General features: G+C 36.2%; 1 protein-coding gene across 33 annotated transcripts in view; it reads left to right on the top strand.

Moving 5' to 3' along the window:
• The window catches only part of NRCAM (neuronal cell adhesion molecule), a 142,232-nt gene that overhangs the window by 79,732 nt on the left and 42,816 nt on the right, over positions 1-19,684 (top strand). For 26 of the 33 annotated variants that reach the window (XM_012568958.5, XM_072922113.1, XM_041711456.2 and 23 more), the window contains 8 exons: positions 889-994; positions 3,806-4,002; positions 4,916-5,038; positions 5,414-5,584; positions 6,025-6,081; positions 8,058-8,169; positions 10,739-10,923; positions 12,401-12,532. In XM_012568958.5, the coding sequence (XP_012424412.5) occupies positions 889-994; positions 3,806-4,002; positions 4,916-5,038; positions 5,414-5,584; positions 6,025-6,081; positions 8,058-8,169; positions 10,739-10,923; positions 12,401-12,532 (1,083 nt within the window). The remainder of the gene's footprint in view (positions 1-888; positions 995-3,805; positions 4,003-4,915; positions 5,039-5,413; positions 5,585-6,024; positions 6,082-8,057; positions 8,170-10,738; positions 10,924-12,400; positions 12,533-19,684) is intronic. The other 7 variants (XM_041711441.2, XM_041711450.2, XM_041711460.2 and 4 more) reach the window with 1 other exon arrangement.

Raw genomic sequence — 19,684 nt, forward strand, 5'->3', positions numbered from 1 at the left:
ATATATGCACAATGTTGAGGAAAACACCTTTCTCACTATCTTAATATCACAAACAGTGTTTTTTAATGCAAAAATGGTTGTAATAATGGTAATAGGGTATAAATTACATACCGTAGGTAGACACCAACTGCTTTGTCAGGTCAATCAATTTTGTTCTGTGCTAATTGTTTTACAGTACTTGAAAAATCACAAATTTTAAATGATTGTTTCTCCTGGGACAGTTCACAAGATTATATTTTAATGGATTTCTTAAGAAGAATCAGTGCTTTGCTTTTCCTACATGTTTACTTTATTTGGAAACTAAATACTATTTTTGTCATTTCTAACAGTGTCTTTTGCTTATAACATACTTTTTACTCCTGAAAAGTAGTTCTTAAAAGCATGCTTTGTAGATTAATGCAATATGTTAAGCAAAATAAATGTGTGGAAAGGTTTCACCCACAGAGGATTTGAAAATATACAAAATGTTTAGAAGCATAAAGCAATGTGTATTTTTTCCTTCTGTGTAAAAAAAAACATTTTGTGGAGGTTTATGTCTTGCAACTCTTGATTTCAGATTTGTTGGACTTAGACTTTGAGTGTCCTTTGGTTTTGTGAAAACCTCTTGAAATCTGAGGTATAGAAATGATATTTTCATTAAACTTTTTAGCCAAGCAGATCTTCATCTGCTGTAAATCAGGAGAGCTCAGTTGGAAGTTAGTATAGCTACACTAATTTACAAGGGTAGAGAGTTTCAGCCTCCTTATACAAAGGATACTTTAATGCCACTCTTCTGTCAATGATTTGGTTGCTAACTGCAATTCTTCTTTCTCTGCTTACAAAAGTGGCTTGGTGGTACTTTGAAAATATTGTTGAAATCATCTCTCTTTGTTGTATTTCATAATGAAGTGTCACAACCTCCTACGATAACTCAGCAATCTCCAAAAGATTACATTGTTGACCCTCGAGAGAATATTGTAATACAGTGTGAAGCCAAAGGAAAGCCACCTCCTAGGTTAGTAGCTTTTTTTTTTTTTTTGCTTTTATTGGCCTAAGAGTATGGAAGAACTAGGAGAACATACTGTAATTTTTGTAAATGAACAAGATCAAGATTATATGTATGAATGTGCTCGCACATCCTTACTTCTGTAAATTATACAGCTACCAGATAGCATCACAATTTTGACTCTTACCACATTTGACATTTAAACGTTTCTAGAGTCATCAAGAAATTGTAGCATTTGTTTTCTTCTCAAAACTCTAACAGTAAAATAACTGATTATTACAAGAGCAGATAGGTAAATGCCCATGGAACACACTAGGAGGCATGCTGTGCTATGAGCTGGATAATGTGCCAGGTTCAGGCATAGTCTTTAAGAAGAATGGACATTGAATAAAGTCAGACTAATGTTAACACATTCAAATGTAATGTTTTGTAAATAATTCCATTTTATGAGGCTGATCTTGAAATACAAATTGTCAGAAGTTATGTAGTCTGTATCAGTCTTATTGATCAGAAGCTTTGTGCTTAAAACCTTAAGTTTTGGTTTTGGCAGAAATGGATCAGATTCCTGTTCATTGTCCAATTTTAAGATTACCTTTCAGCATCTTGAGATATTTGACATCTACTCACTACTGAGTACCTGCACAGGAAACATCAATAGCACTGGAAACATCAATGACACATTCTGGCATTGTTAGTAGCTGCTAATGATTGCAGAGACTGTGAACACAGAAATGTGCTTCTCTCTACTCTAGCAGTGTTATGCTGCATCTTACTAGCAAGATTCATCTAAAACTGCTCATTCAGACACAGACAGAGCTTGTTAGATGTATTTCTTCTGAAAAACCAGGGTTTTTTCTGCATTACTTCTGCTGGTTGCCTTGGTGCCATGGTCATTTTCATGTTGGGCAGCAGAATGGAGAAGATGGAGATTATCTGGGGTATTCTCACCCTTTCTAGTGTTCCCTTAAGGACAGGAGTGCCACAGAGCTACTTTGTTTACTAGCATTTTAATTTTGCTGGCCCAACATAATTTTTAAGAATCTGGGTGTTTACCTGGAGGATCAGATGATTATTGTCTACTTTGGGACAACTGTATTGCTTCTGCTGATGTTTCTCTTGAACATTTTTGGTTGGAATTACCCGAGAGAAAAAGAGTGCTGCCTGTGAGACTGACATACCCGAGCCATGTGCCAAGGCTCTCTGCTGTACATCCTCATCTTCCCCATCAAACATGGCTTTGTTTCTGTGCTACAGAAGAAGTGACAGGTTTTAAGTACAGAATTTTCTAACGAGTTTTCTAAGATTGTACTTAGTCTTGCTTATTTTTTAAGATATGACATTTATTTAATTTGTATCAATAGTTAGTCTTGTTGGTCCCTTACTCTTGATAACCTGCAAATGCATATTGGAACTTGAACTGCTCCAGAGGTCTGGAGTCAAAGGTGGACTTTCTCAACCCACAGTGTGAATCATGTGATATCAGTGTGATAACTTCTTATTGGTGAGGGCACCTAGCGTAAAGGTTTGTGGATGTGCTGCTACCTGTAGCTACAGCAGCAAATACTCTGACTCATCTCAAATCACTCATCTCAAATTCAGGGGTTTGTACCACTTTTTCTACTTCTCATTGAATCTACATTACACTTTCTTGCTCCCTTAATATTAGTAACGGAAACCCCACATTCTGAAACTTCACCTGCAAAGTTGCAAGCCAGAGGCTTGGTGTTAGTTCACTATGCATGGTAGTCCTCCCAGAAACGCTGCATTGCAGTGCAGCACTGCTACAGGTCCAGTTCTTCTCTCCCATAACATAAGATGCAAATGTCATGTCCAGTCCTGCTTCAGAAGGTCAGTACACAATTTGAGTCAGTTAGAATCTGAGCTTTTCCAGTACCATTTACATTTATACTTCAGGAAGCATTCTAACCAGCAGAAAGAGTGTTTGTGCTTAAGATTGTGAAGCTGAAATATAAAAATTACAAAAACTGCCATTCACAGCGTTTGAAGCTGTAAATGCCCAGCATTTTGTAGGTGTTGGTCAAGCTCTCTGTGACTATACTTCTGACCATAAACAGAGCATAATTAAGAAAGTGATGTTTTTGGTAGTCTAAGTTGTAGACTGTGAATCTCTGCTTCTTTACAATTTTTTATGAGTTCAATCAGTCTTCATTTTTAAGGATTATTTTTCAAAACATCTCTTATTTTGAGTAGCATCAATATAACTTCATTAGGTCAAATAAAGTCTATCAGATGATATAATTTCTTTTAGAGAATTTTGTTTGTGTTAGAATAGTGAAAAAAGCTCAGACTTGCTACAGTCTTTAATTCACTTGCATGACTTCAAAATCGCCAAAGCAATTAAAAGAAATGGTCTCCTGCTGGGGCCTGAGATGACACATTTCAGCCCTGAGCAAGTTTTTAAAGACAGGTTTATAAACCCTTTCAACAATAGGTTTTTTAATGGAAATGCTAATGCAGCTTTAGCAATATCAGTTCTTGCAGATGTTACTCCATCATTTTTAGTAGAAAGGAAATCAGTTCTTTTCCATGTATGATTAACCTCAGAAGTTATTAATGTATTTTTAAAAAAAATAATTAACTTTGAAATAGCTCCTGTTAATATGTTCAGCCAAAACTTTTGTCTTAAAATATTGCCAGATTTCTTATAGTAAGAGTTCTGTATTGCTTTATTAGTTAATTTAGTTTGGGAACAAGTCTTACTTATCTGCTAATGAAAATATATATTTTTGTTAATTAGTTTTTTCATCATACAATCTACAAAAAGCAGCTAAGAATAAACTTTTGTTTTTGTTGTTTTAGCTTCTCCTGGACACGCAATGGAACTCATTTTGATATAGATAAAGATGCACAGGTAACAATGAAACCAAATTCAGGGACTCTTGTCGTAAATATTATGAATGGTGGGAAAGCAGAAGCATATGAGGGAGTTTACCAGTGTACAGCAAGGAATGAACGAGGAGCAGCCATTTCCAACAATATCGTTATACGGCCTTCTAGTAAGTAAAGCTCTTAATGTTCCTAAAGGGGGAAACACTTTGGTTTTCTTATTTGCTTACAAACATTTTGCCTTTTTGTTTTCTTGTCTTAAAACTTCAGTCATCCAAATGACCATGCTACTAGTCATACTTGCCATTTTCTAATACTCAAGTATAGTGCTGTATTACAGGTTCTCTCAAATGCATTTTTGCAAAAATCAAATTTTAATTTCTAAAAATATTTAAAATTTAATTTTAATTTAATTTTTTTCTTGATACATCTGGATAACCTTATAATGTTTAAGACTGAATTGTATGTGTGACACTACTGCTAGAATAAAATCTGTAAGGCTTTAAGGATAATTTGTTGAGATTGATGACATAATTGATGACTGCAATTTTATTCTGTTTTTGAAGTCTGTGTTCCATAGTTTTTGTAATAGTTTTAAAACATAACAGATTGGAACTAAAAAGAAGCTAGTTTTTGATTAATGGTAGATTGTTTTTACAGATTTTTATGAGCTTTATCTCAGTTTAGTTTTCAAGCGTCTCAGCTAAATATGTGCTGTTCTCATATCTTAATTAAAGAGTGCTTTAATATTGCTTCAGGAATGTTTACCCCTTTTTCTGTTTTAGCACATCACCTTTTTTCAGTATAGTTTAAAATTTGCAAGATACTGTTATCAAACCTTTAGTGAGAAGACAAAATAATTTTAATTAGTTGATTATACCTTCAATAAATCATTAAAATAATTTTCTTCCAAGAAAACATAAAAAAGAACAAAAATGAAAACTTTAGCAAACATAAAAGGATTTAACATTTTGATGGATGTAGTTCTTTCATTTCTCTGGAATACTTTGTGCATTTTCCCTTTAAATTTTTAAGTTTTTGCCAATCCAAATTTTGTGTGTATGTGAAAATTACTTTCTATAGGATCGCCTTTGTGGACGAAAGAAAAACTAGAACCAAATCATGTTCGTGAAGGTGATTCCCTAGTACTGCACTGCAGACCTCCTGTTGGCTTACCACCACCTATCATATTTTGGATGGATAATGGTGAGTTTGGTTTTTATGCAGTTGACTTTTTGCAGTTTTTCCACATAGTAGATTATTGGTTACCAAAACCACAAATGATGAAGTTTCCTTCTAAGTTAAAATTCAGTGAATTTCCATTTCTGTAGAACTGAGGAAACAAGCAAACATACAGCCCAAAAGCATGAAGGTAAAAGCAGCTGGAGATCTTAATGTAAGTCATAGATTAACCCACTGGGGAAGAATGAGTAGACAAGGGATCTCATCAGGAAGCTTAGAAATGTCTGCACATGTACCAAGGCACAAACAAGTGTAATTGAATGAATGTGGAGTCTGCAGATCATAATAATAGAGTGTGTTGATTATATTAAACGTAAATGTGTTCTTGCTGTCCCTTAGCTTTCCAAAGGCTGCCTCAAAGTGAAAGAGTTTCCCAAGGTCTCAATGGTGATCTTTATTTTTCTAATGTACAACCAGAAGACACCCGGGAGGATTATATCTGCTACGCAAGATTTAATCACACGCAAACTATACAGCAGAAACAACCCATATCTGTGAAAGTCTTTTCAAGTAGGTATTGCATCACCAAATTACATTCTTGCACAGTATTTGTCCAGAGTTCTCAAGTTACATGCTAAAGTTAAGTAGTGTTATGCTAGGGAATTTTGTCATTTCAATTTTGAATAAGAAATTACATTACTATATAAACTTGAAACGTAATCCCCAGTTTTCTTGATATATAATTGATTTTAAAAGCTGTCATTTTTCACTTTATAAGGCTTTGTGTTTTGAAAAAATGTTTAAGATTTGGTATATACAGTGTAAAAAATAACAGTTTTCTAATGTTTTTCCAGTGCAAGAATATGAAGTTATTATGATTATTGTAACTATTGAAACAAATTAATCAATCACTTGATTAACTCACTGTGGCCATGTCATCACCTTTTGATTCCCAGAACTTTTATTTATCCCTCTTTTATGCTTTCTTCATGATATTCTGTTTATTTCAGTGGATTCATTGAATGACACTATAGCTGCTAATTTGAGTGACACTGATATTTATGGTGGTGAGTTACACTGGTCCCCACTGATGCTCCTTGTTTTACAGTAGCATTTAGTTAACTAACTTCACCTCCATGGCTACTTAATCTTTTGCTCCTTTTTCAGTTCCTAATAAAGGTATCAATTAGTGCTGGTGATAATACATACTTTGCAAAGGGACTGCACAGTGTGATGCTTTCAAATATTTAATTTTTCAATATTCTTGTAACATGCGGCTCATAGAAAATATAAACACTTCTAAAAAAAGAGTGCTTTCACACTGGTGCAGAGTTTAAAAACTACTTCTATATTGTGTTGATTTTTTAATATTTTCCCTCTAATTTACCTAGTAGTTTGATTATTTTCATTATCACTAGGACTATTCAATGTCATGTGCTGCATAATAAATAACAACAATTAAGAACCTAACAGATTCACTTCACATTTAATAACTTACTGAATGTGCCAGTAAATTCATAGTGGTAGAATAAGTATTGTTTGTTTGGCGTTTAAGCTGATCTTTCCATTAATCTATGTTGAATGGTCTTTTTCTGTGTTCTGAATTAAATCCTCCTGAACAGATGTATGTGTGTTTAGCAAGGTTGGAGCACCACTGATTCTAGACTCTTCACTTGATGTTGGGTGACATAGAAAGTATTTGATATTCCATTTTTTTGTCTTTTTCATTGTGAAATGGGGCTCTGCGCATATGAAACCATAACTTTTTATTAATCTAAAATAAAACATGGGCACAGAATATTTTACTTCTCCACATAAGAATTACATGTTAATCAGAAGGGACAAACAAGAAATAAGTACCTGAACACAAAACAATGTATTAGCTACAATTAGGGAGGAAAACACTGTTGGGTTGGCTCCCAGCTTAGAACCACCATGGGTAATTGTTCTGAGCACTCACAGTCTGGCCAAGTGAGTCTGCAGCCCTTGGCAGTGCCAGCACTGGGTAGATGAGTTGTTGCTGTGACTGTCAGCTACATTCTTGACTTCTCTGCTCTCCCACAACTTTGAGTTGATTGTGTATGGGTTATTAAGGAATTCACAGCACATACTGGATTAAACCGAAATGTTGTATTTATGATAATGTATCAGTAAATCTGTACCTTAACAAACTTCGAGTTTATTATGTTTCTAATCCCATTTTTAAAAACCAAAATTATTTACTGTCATGATTCAGACTCTTACAGCACTTCAGAGCCATTTAATTCTATATATTAATATTGCTACAAGAGAACATTAGAATATTCACCGAAAACACTATAATTACAGAAAACTCTGAATTCCATTAAGGCATAGGAAATACCATATTCATCAAAAGCCAACAAAGTATAATGGCAGAAATTAGTATTATATATATAGCTGCTTGTTTATTGTGGTTATTGCTTACAGGCTAATCAAGGTTCTATATTGCAAGACTGGAGAACATCTTAAATTAAAGTTAAATATATAGTAAAAGGAAAATACCCGGATTAATTTCTGAAACAATGCCTAGCATCATCTAGAAAATATTAAAATGTATTCCAAAGCAGACAGTGCCTTTCACTCCCTTGGTTTATATTTCTGATTAAAAATAACTTTGCTTTATTTTTACTTTGATGGAAGCCCAGGACTTTTCAGTAACACTCTCTTGCACTGTGCCTCACACCAGTGGCCTTACTCCCCATTAGAGTTCTGTTAAATAAAACAGCAGCTACTTAGGATTAAGACTGCACAGTTGCCTATGTAAAAGCTTTGTATCAATTGTTCCTGTCTTTTAATAATAACATTTCTCTTCTATGTGTTCAAAATTGTGGCATTTAACAGATATGTTATGTCTTTCAAAAAACTAATGTGTTCAGCTTTGTAGTTGTGCTGCACGATGACTTTTAATCAAATTGCCAATGTGGAGCAAAATCTCTGTTCAAAATGTGAGAATGGATGTATGCACTTGATTGACATTAGAATAAAATTTAGAAATTAATTGTTTTACTACTTCTTGTTCCAGCAAAGCCAGTTACAGAAAGGCAGCCAGTTCTTCTAACACCAACAGGTAGCACAAGTACCAAAGTGGAACTCAGAGGAAATGTGCTTCTGTTGGAGTGCATTGCAGCAGGACTGTGAGTTACTTTTGAGATTTTCTTTTCCCTAAATATAAATGCACAAACAGAGGGAAACATTTCAGAGATGGTTAAAAACGTGACCGCTGTATAAGCTTATGTGTTTGAAAGAAGCAGAAGTGTAAAATGGAAAGAGCTTTTTTAAGGAACTCCACCATTTACTTGGCATCAGTAGACTTTGAAACCAGCTATGAACATGTGTGGCCTCTGCCTTCTCATATCCCCAGACCCTATGTACAGGATATGGGTTCTACCATTGTTTTTAGAGGAAACAGGAAAGAAATGCTATAGGCTAAACTCAGGCACATATCCACAGATTTGCAGTCAGTAATAAAGCCTTGTTTTCCTAAGTTTGCAGTCATTCAGTTCTCAAATTATATAAAGATAGATAAGAATTTGCTTTTCTAATCCAAGAAAATAGCTTATATGTGTTAATAATTACTTAGTAGATCTGCTAGGTGGGAATTGTTAGAACAAATCTTCAGGTCCTTACATCTAATTTCTACTGCAATTGAGCTTAATTGGTACTTGTTTCTTCAGTGCAATACAAGTTTGCTTCTGCTGGTTATTGTGCAAAAAGAAAATTACTAAGAGCAAATTTAACTTCATGAATTAGGTTGATCTTTAAATAATTTTCATTCTCAGGAAGAAATCTGAGACTAGACTGGTTATGGAATAGAAGCAGAAAACCTTTTCAAGAACTGTAAATATGTTTACAGTGCACAAAGGCATGTGATGCAGAGTGCTCTCAGGTAGCCATGAGAAATGCCAATAATTGCAAATCATGCGCCACATCACCATGCACCTGTGTTCACTTGCATGCCCTCCAAATGGCATGCTTAGGCACAGCTTGATCTGACCATCAGTGCAGTATTTCTGCCTCACCTGTGGCCTGCTCAGGTGTCTGCCCCAGCAGCACTAGCAAAACCACCCCTGGGAGTGGAAGTAGCACCAGCCCAGGTAATCTTCATCTGCAATACAGTTATATGCCTTTTGACAACCTGTGGGAACCCAGGGCAAGGGGAATATCTCCCTTGCCCTGGGGTGCTCTAAGAAAACACTGACTTTGACCCTCATTCATGGAGAAAACTTCCAAAGCCTCAAAGTAAACTAGAAGCCACAAAAAAGTGAAATAAATTGTAGAGATTGTAAAGAATAGTGTAGTATGTAACATGGGTGAGAAATTTAAGTTTTAAGATTTTTAGTATGTTATAGATGAGTTCAAGATAGAAGATATAAGGTGTTGTCTCGAGTTCCTTTCTTCTCTTCTTCTTCCTCTTTCTTCTTGAGTTTAAGTAGTATCTTGTAATTGAGTAGAAAAATCTACATTGCAAGTCTTTAAAAGTCAGTTATTGAGTTAAAAAAGAAAATAATATGTGTCACTTCTTAATTGAGTAGTTTAGTTTTTGATTAAAATTAAAAAGACCTTACAACACAAAGCTGTTAACCATTTTTGTGCTGTTTTCACGCATGCAAAGTCTAAGCGCAAACAATATGATAAAGTTTTAATAAGATAACAATAAACAAAAACTAAAAACCAAAAACGTCCAATGTGTCTCTCATTCCTAACACAGAACTACTCCAAGAGGGTCTCCCCTACCAGGGGAGCCCCCAGAGAGTTGCCCAACTTGGGGCCCGCAAACTCACAACAACCCTGCAATAAAACTAGTAAATTCTAGTAAAATGGATGGATAAAACCTGTGAAAAAAATTGACTGTAATATATTATATGGCTCTGTGGTTTTAGCTGTCATATAATTAAAAACCAAATAATCAGTGAGGGAATACTTGTCTACAAAGGGCCAGATGCAGATTTTATTTGAAACAACTATTCCTGATCACTGACACCATAATTAAAAGTCATCTTTGCTAGATGGATGTCTGTGCTATAAAATATATGATATTAGACTTCTAAGGGAACATTTGCTTAGAGCCATTACCATTTGGGAGAGGACATTCTACTCAGTAAACAACAAATTGCAATTTCTTGTAATTTTTAAAGTATATCTCCACATGTTTGAACAACTTTCAACTTCAGTGGACAACATGGGGCATAGCCAAGATTTAGACTCAGTGCAGTGACAAGTAGCTATACTTGGCTCAGCACTGACATTTTTTCTTGATCTCTCACAAGAAATGTTTGTTGCCTTACAGCTCTTTTGTGAACCTTATGATGTTCATGAAGCATTAGGATATTGCTCACATAAAGGACAATTATAAACTTGTCATTTTATAGAAGTTACCTTTAAAAGCACCATGAGCATCAATTTAATAGTAGAAGCTTGTCTTTGTGTATTAACCATCAGGTTTTTTAGGTTAATCAGCAGACAAATGTATTCTGTAATTATTAATCCTATGAACAGATGGCCATTGACAATGTTAGTGAGACTTGTCATTTCGTAGAAACAAATGCTGGCATATTTTTCATGTTTGTTGGATGGGGTCCAGAATCTGGGTAGAGGCTCTTGAAATAATTACCTATAAAACATATATTAAGGAAATCAATGTATTGAACTCTTATATTCCTTTTCTTCAGTCCTTAAAATTGATCTGTGCTTTAACTTCTCCAGACCCACACCAGTAATCCGCTGGATCAAAGAGGGTGGGGAACTGCCAGCCAACAGAACATTTTTTGAAAACTTCAAGAAAACTCTCAAGATTATAGATGTTTCAGAAGCTGACTCTGGGAATTACAAATGTATAGCAAGAAATACATTAGGTTCAGTTCATCATGTCATTTCAGTAACTGTGAAAGGTAATACTAAAATTATCTTTAATGTAATGTTGTCAAGGGTCCAGAATGCAGGATCGAAGCAGGGTTTCTAGGATGAAGTATAGCTAAAATGCTGAATGATAATAGTTAAAAATCACCCTGAGGAAATATTCAAGTGTCTGAATTCTAACACTGGAAAGGCTTTACTATCTATAATATCTTTTTAATCTTTTGATGTTATTTTGTAAAACATCAGGCTAAACTGGTATTTTACTGTAACAATGGTAAGATAATGTCTTAGCTTGCATAAGTACTACATTTATTTTATACCCTTTGATTACCTGTCATTAGACTGCTTTTTTCTCTTGCTTCTCTATCTTCCTCCTTATTTCTCCTCATCATCTCATCCTCATTTCCTCAATTTTTCTTCATTCATATAGCCCAGATTTTTTCTTTCCTCTATTTTACTATTGTCTTACAGTCTCATGTTTTTCTTCCTTTTTCTGTTTTACTGATATTTCTGGGTTCCTATCTTCTTCATGTTTTTTACCCAAGATGATGCCTTATAGTTCTAAACACATTTACATCATGTTTGTCTAAATAGGAACTGTAAGTATGCTCTGAATACCATGAAACAAAAAATTGTAATGACAGTTAATTAGTCATTGAAATAATCAGCTGTATTGTTTACTTTGCATGCTAAACAGTCACTTGTTTTGTTGTAGATCAGCATCTTTTTACGATCACATTTAACTTCCTTTCTAAGAACAGAAGTTTAATTTTCTGTTTGCATCTGTCCATCAATCCAAAATCTGAAAATTAATTTCAAGATGTGATAATATATGCTGTTTGTGGTTATTTATTGCAAAAAATGATGGAGAAATAGGTGAATATCTTCTGGTAAGGCCAGTGTTTCGCCCGTTTTGATCTCTGTTTTCATCTGTCTCAGGTAAACATCTGGCCCCACTGCAATCAGCCATTGAATTGAGTGAGACCAAGGATTTTACCATTTAAAAATTTCATCCTTGACATAAAATCTTATTTTTGTAATCAAGCCTAAGTTCATTCTTAACAGCCTAACTACTAAGAGCATGGATATCTCTGAAATTAATCAGAAGACCGCTGTAGCGTCTGCAAATGTCATACACAGATAAATTTTCCTTGCTTTGGGAAAGGCAAATTAGATTCAAACCAGGCAACCCTAAATAAAACAAAGATCCTCTTGTTGTTTATCTTAGAATTTTAATGCAGTGGGTGACCAGGGGGTCAGTTTAGTCAATGTATGATCTATCACTTAATTGAGTATCACGCACACACACCCACAAAAACATATATATATACACACACACACGCATATATGTACATATAAAGAAACAGTATAGATGTAAGTCTGTACCTACACATAGCTTGTTGGAATTATCTTCTGATACCATGCCTGTGCCTTATGGTAACATAATTTTGGAAAATATGGGTACACAATTTTGGAAAATAATTGCTGTCTTTCTTTTCTTAAACCCAGCTGCTCCATACTGGATAACAGCACCCAGAAACTTGGTTTTGTCTCCTGGAGAAGATGGAACATTGATCTGCAGAGCTAATGGCAACCCAAAGCCTAGTATAAGCTGGTTGGCAAATGGTGTTCCCATAGCAAGTAAGATTCTTAATTTCCTTACAGAAGCATGAGTAAGAAAATATGAGGAGTCTCAGGGTGGTTTTGTCAAGTATATGTGAAGAGCCTGTATTTGTGTCGTTTTTGCTTGACAGGTAATGCTAAATCATAAAAGATGTGATAAAATACAGTGATTCATAAAAGCTGAACAACAAAATGTGTCTCAAATGTGTTTGACAGAACTAAAATGTGTGATCGTGCTCCTAGTTCTTCTGTCTGACATTCTGCTGGTAGTATCTTTGTGGATATTGGATGGTCCCTCTCACATGGCCATTGCTGGGATGTCATTGTTATCCCCGTGTTACTGTGGCAGTCATGTCTGCTAGGTCTCTGCTGCCCCACTGCAACTCTAATGTTGCCGAGGAATCTTAAATGTAACATAAAAAGTGCAGTCCTCACATGTGTGGATATACAGAGCACTTGTAGGATTTGCAGTACCCTGCAGGATTTGCAGCTTAGTGTGTGTGAGCCTTCCAGGCTTCAGCTCTAAGAAGCTGCAGCAGCAGAAGTGTCTGAATGTGTCAGCAGCTACCTTGTAAACAGTTTGTGCCAAGTAGGTGTCAAAAAAAGGAACCCCTAAGGGAGTGGAGCAGCTGTTCCTGTGTGCATGGGTAAGAAAAGCAACCCAGCCCAAATTGGTGATTGAGCCGCTTAATTGCTGCAGTGTTAGAACTGGCAATGCTGTATGACAGACACAAGGTAGCTGCTATATATATAGTACAGCTTGCCTTGGAAAGAACTTGCTGGAGGACACTGCAGTGTGTTGTCAGCTGGGTTTGCACTGAGTATATCTTATGCTGTAAAGTCACACTTGGTTCTTCTACCTTTATCCTTCCCCTTTCTCAAAACAACAATAATAAAAAGCCAGACAGTCTCACCTGTTGGCTTGTGAGAGATAATGTACTCTAAAATACTGGTCTGTTTAAAGTATTATAGTGTCTCTTTTGTTACTTTCAGAAGTTTAGGAGTTGTTTAGGTCTGTTGACAAAATTTAATTCACCCAGTTTGGGACATTGGAGAAGGATTGTCTACGGCCAGAATCTAGGTAACAGCAGGAAGTAAACAAGAACCCTCATTAGAGATATTTGGAGTATTTGGTATACAAAAGAAAGTACACTTATTTGTAGGGGGAAAAATGCAACTTTGGGCAGCAAAATAAGGCTATGTATTGAAACAAATAGAAATATTTAGCAAATAACTTGTTTCAGGAATCCTAATTAAATGGAAGGTGAGATCTACAACCTGAAATTTAGAATGAGAAGTTTCCATTGTAAGTAAGTTATGTAGACTGACATTAATCACCTCATCAAACAATAGTAAGACAGGAAAACAGAAAAATACCAATGTAATTTTTTATAGTATATATTTATAAATAAAAATTTCATAATGCATTTGTTATCATCAAAGTTTGATACCTGTCCTTCACTGCCTGTCCTAGGTTTTTGGTGGTCTCATCTTCCTTTGTTGTTTTCTGTATACTCACCACTCACTTTTTGTTTATTTGATTGGAGGAGATTTTTTTATCCTGCAGTTATATTATTTCAGGCCTCCTGACTAGTAAAATCTTTTTCATCTGGCTATGAGAGTCATCTTTGCCTTGCTCTTCTTCCTTTCAAAGTTGTCGAACAAACTGTTCAAATGACCAACAAGTACATTTTCCAGAAAAGCAATGATGTGTTCTGCCTTCTATTACGGTAACAGTAAAACATTTACAAGCAGAGTTTTTGGAAGCAGCTGCAGGATGCCACAAAATTTCCTAAACACAAGGCAGCATATATTGAACAGGCCTTGAGGAGTCAGTACACAAAGTCTTGTTGAGGGTATTCAGTAAAAATTAAAAGACTTTAATTAAATTACCCACTTAAACTCAGTAGGGGAAAGAAAAAAGAAAGAACACAGGAAATAAGTAAGTGGGTAGCTCAGCTTTATATTAAAGGTCACTCTCACTGCTGAGGAAAGCTGAAGTCTTATCCACATTAAATATTTAAGTGCAAGTTGATTGGATGCTCTAGTACACTGCATCTGTCAGGGCATCTATGAGAAGCATCATGATCACAGAAAGTGCAGTTCTTAAGATTCTTGTGATTTTTTATTTTTCTGAGTTATCAAAAGCTGTTCTGGAAATTACTAAGTACAGTGTGCCTTTTTGTTCACTTGTTACTAAATTATAGAATTGAGCCCATCCTCTTCCAACTGAATGATTAGGAAATCACTGTAAAAGGAAACTAAAGCAGCTGTTTCAGCTTCAGGGCAGTGCTGAGAGAGCTACACCCATGGCAGAATTTCAAAGAAAAAGAGCTACATTTGAATTTCAAAGCCCTGCTATCATCATACATCCCACAATGTACCTCTTGTGGCCTAGTAATCTGTTTGCAATACTTTAATTTTCTGTTGGAAAGCACAACTGGGAGATACTTAATTCTTACGGTTTTGTTTTTCCATAATAGAGTCAGACAAGGAAGGGGGAATGTTGAAGAAAGAACCATTCGTCCATATCTCAGTCAAAGGCTGAGGTTTAAATATCTATAGGGAAAAGGGGAAAAAATAGAGAAGAATTTAGTGTGTGTTAGCAACTATAAAGCAAAACTGCAATCGTGTGAATTTTGTTCAATATTCCAATAATCTTAGTAAAACAAAACAAAATTATTTAAGAATGATTTTAGGTTTCCCTGAAATATTTTAATTAGTTTTCTTCAACAGTCATGCTGAAAACACCAGCATTTCTAAAAAAAATAAGCTGGTTTAGACATTTTGGGATGATAAGGACTTATCCTAACCTCCTAGTCTTTACTCAGAGGAGTATGTTGAACTCACATGATCAGTCCCACTAAGGTCAATTAGAATTAATTTGGCAAATAGCAATTGAAAGTTCAGGCCATGACTTTGTGTTGCCTTGTACTTCAATTAACACTCAAGATCTGCTTTATTTATATCACTGCATAATTCATTGTGTCTTACTGCTTAGATATTCAGCATGGTTTTACAAAAGGGTAGCCATGCATAAAGTGTCTCAACTTTTAAGAAAGTAACAACCCAGATTAATTGGGAAGGGGAAATGCTTTCATAATTGGACTTCAGAAAGGCATTGCAAATACTGTACAAAAGACTGATTTTTTGGTTGAGTGGTTTATAGTTCATGGTAAGCTATTAAATATTAGATACAGACACTTAGATTTATACAAAGTAGTGTAAAGGTACTGTTTATTTTCTTTCAACACATTCTTCTCTTATATTGCATTTCACATTGAATCTCTAGGTTTGAGTTAGTCTCCATTAGTACTCACTCTGAGTTTAAGGGAGAAACATTAGCCCTTAGATTTCTTTCCAAAAGGCCTTGAAAATCCGCTGAGAGGTTCATCATCCACAAGGTGCTCACTGCAGCCATGGGAGGGTAGGGAGAAATTTGCTGACCCTAATGCCCCCAGTATTTCAGTCTTGGATAGAAAACTGCTCAGGAAGATGTTTATCCACTTCTTCTGTTGTCGTTGTGTTGGAACTTTGCATCTGGTCTGAGAACTTCAGCTGATGAAAAAAACTTTGATAATCAGGTTTTTTTTTCAATTCTGCATATTCTGAATAATCAAGCATGGTTATAGTTAGTGCAGGTAATGCTGTGCTTTTGGAGACAGTAGAACTCTCAGAATCAGAAACTCAGGAAGAAAAGTATTTCAGAGATCACAAAAAAATAATATGCTGAGGAGCAAGCAAGATTGGTAAGAAAAGGAAAATTACATTCTTTACATTTCAGTTATCCATGGTTTTTTGTCCTGATTTTTCCCCTTCCAGTTTTAAGCCTAATGGTATGTTTTAACTACTTCTGTTCAGAGAGCACATCATTCTGTCTTTTTTTCCAAGGAAAAAGTAATAATGGTGCCATAGTGGATATTTAAGCATATTAACAATAGTAATTGCTTAGGCTGTCAGAAGTTTATGAACCAGACGGAAGTATACATTCAAATGAACGGAAGTTATTTACAGTGCTGATCTCTAACTACAAGAAGTATCTGATGCATGCCCTGCCTTCTCTGTTTAGGAATATGCTGAACATGGCTACAGTCAAGAAGCTGTATTATTGTACAGTGTGGTGAAAATAATAGGTGAAACCATGTCTTCGTTCAGAAAGGACCAAAACACACTCATAAGCTGAGATTTCATGTTATTGGGAGCAAATGTTGGCAGTTAGACGGCACATGTTCACCTACCTTGTTACAGCAGCAGAACTCCTATAGCAAATCCTCATAATTCATTATCCTGTTTGTACAAGCCCATTTTAAGTATTACATAGGTTTTTGGTATTTTGCCTATCAGTGCCAAATTCAGATTTGTCTAATGTGTCGAAAGTGTTTTCTCCTTCTCATGCCGCTATTGTGTAATGTGATCAGAATATTCATAAATGCAAATAAGTCATGCTTGAGTGGCCCTGCCATCACTCCTTTTCCCCAGAAAAAGATTTTGTAAAATATAGTAGATTGGTATATGCAAAAGGCTGAAGTACTGCATGCTATTTTTCCTCAGGTTTTACTAGCAAGACTGACCTTCAGGAATCCCAGGTCCCAAAGACCAGGGGAAAGGACTAGAAAGAGATGTAGCCTTGGTGGAAAAGGATTAGGTCAGGAGCAAACTGAACATACCTAAGTGTGTGGTCCCTGATGGGATGCAACCACAAGTGCGACTGAGCTGGCATATGTCATTGCAAGAACAGTCTCAACAATCTTTGCTTGATCGTGGTCACTGGGAGAAGTGCCTAAAGATGGAGAGAAAGCAAATGCTACTCCTGTCTTCAATGAGCCAGAAGGAGAAACCAGGGAACTACAATCACCTTTAGCCCTGTGAGGGTGATGGAGCAGCTAATTCTGCAAACCATTTCAAGGCACATTAAGGACAAGAAAGCTTTCAGGAGTTGTTTTCATGGCTTCACCAAGGGGTGACCAACTTGATAGATTTCTATGATGACATGACTGTCCAGATAGACGAGGGCTAGAGTAGTGCACAATGTCTGCCTGGACTGCAGCGAGGCCTTTGACACTGTCTCCCATTAGATCTTCATGGACAAGCTGTTGAAGTAGGGGCTGGATAAGCAGGAAAAAGATGGATAGAAAAATAACTGAATGGCCAAACCCACAAAGGGTGATCAGTGGAACAAAGTCCTGCACCTAGGGAGGAACAGCCTTAGTGCCAGTACATGCTGGGGGCCATCCAGATGGCTAGTGACTTAACAGAACAGGACTTGGGCATCCTGGTGGACGCCAAGTTGACCATGAGCCAGCAATGTGCTCTTGTGGCAAAGAGGCTAACGTTATCCTGGGCTACCTGAGACAAAAGTATAGTCAGCAGGTAGAGGAAAGTGATCCTTCCTCCATCTGGACACACTTGTGGATAACTGGATCCAAGTGGCCCTGCTTGAGCAGGGGGTTGGACCAGATGACCTCCAAAAGTCCCATCCAAGCTCAATTTTTCTGTGTCTGTCAGTGCAGCAGTGGGTGCTTCAGACCATTAAAGAAGCTGTATTCAACAGACAGTTAAAAAGATGCCTGTCTTAAAAGGGAGCTTTTGAATCAGTGCCCTTCAGCATCCAATTGGCTAGACCAATTAACAGAAAGCAGCAGCTAACCTGACACTTCTGCCTTCTTTTCTCTTGGGACCCCAGCTTGAAGCCCTTTTCAGAGAACAGGCACCTCCTTTCCTTCAGACAGCTGAAAGGGGCTATCTCCTTTTTCTTTCAGTACAGCAGTGGGAAGATGCTGCCCCTCTTTTTCTACGGTAATTTAGTGGTTAGATCGTTCTTTTACAATGCAGTTACTTCAGTCTTAGAAGATTGAGCTAATGGCTTCCATCTCTTAGGAGGGGCACTACCATCATCCTGTAAGGGATTATGTGTTGGAGTGTGTGTGAGGGGGGCAGTCTGTGCACCCATTAATGGGTGCAGAACGTGCTTCAGGATTCAGAGGGCATGAGTGGAGGGAGGCCCAGAGCCCGGGGCTGGAAGCAGCCATGCTCGGAATGGCTGTGGGCAGTTCTCCTTCCTCGTGGGAGAGCAGTTGTGCCTGTCTTCTGTTTAACTGTGATTTGTATGCAGAAACAGAGCAGCTTCTCGCAGCTGACTGCCCTGCCTGCTGGGCTACTCACCTGCTCCCGCTATTTTCAGCCCATGAATCTTTTAATGAAAATGGCATTTATGTAGAAAAGGAAGCAATGTGAAACATGGAACACAATAAGAAGTAAAGCAAAAGAGAGAAAAATATGTGCCAGCAATCCAGAAGTCCAGAGAATAAGCATTTAAAATCTCAGTACCTTTTTCTTCCTTCCCAAAATTTTTGAATTTGTGATGTTGATTTGAACTCAGAGTGATGGAAGACCAGAAAAAATGGAAATTTAAATCTGTTCTTGAGGCAGCTTTTGGAAATTGAGGCATTTATATGAAAAATGAGCTTAGATTTCATCCAAGCTGGAAACACCCTTAAGCAGAAGCACAGAACTGTGGTCTTCTTAATCTGGTTTCTTTTGTAGAGAATTCAGTAATACATACTTTAAGAAAATGCAGGCTCCATTTTCTTTACAGATGGGAACCAAGATATTGTCTGAATCAGAAGGTTCCTGTCACAGAAAATTGATGCTAATTTAGTTGATTGATCTTTTTTATGAATTCAAATAAGAATTTCCTTATATGAGAATGTGTTCCACAAATATACTTTTTCAAGCTTCAATAAGGGTGTCAATTTAGATGATGCAGCCAAACTAGGATGCATTTATTTATGTATAAATACATCAATTTTTTGTATTAGTAGGTCAGTAATTTTGCCATTAATTTTCATTATTAATAATACTTGTGTTTTTAAATACAATAATAATATATCTGGTCTTATTTAGTATGTTCATAAAATATTAAACTATAGATTGTGCATTTTTATGCAGTGTGGTGTTACAAGCTAAGCTTTTTCTTCATTATACTTCTCTAATGCCATCCAGTTATATCAGAACTGACACTATTACTCTTCTTCAGTATTTTCTTAGAATTTTATTTTCAGTTATGCCCTGGGTGCTTCTGTGATGCAGAAGCTGTTTAACAACTCAGGCCACTGCAGAACAGTTGAGGAAATGGCACTATATAATTCTTACATAAGGCAAAGAGTGCCA

This window comes from Taeniopygia guttata, chromosome 1A, assembly GCF_048771995.1.
Source record: "Taeniopygia guttata chromosome 1A, bTaeGut7.mat, whole genome shotgun sequence".
Classification (NCBI taxonomy): domain Eukaryota; kingdom Metazoa; phylum Chordata; class Aves; order Passeriformes; family Estrildidae; genus Taeniopygia; species Taeniopygia guttata.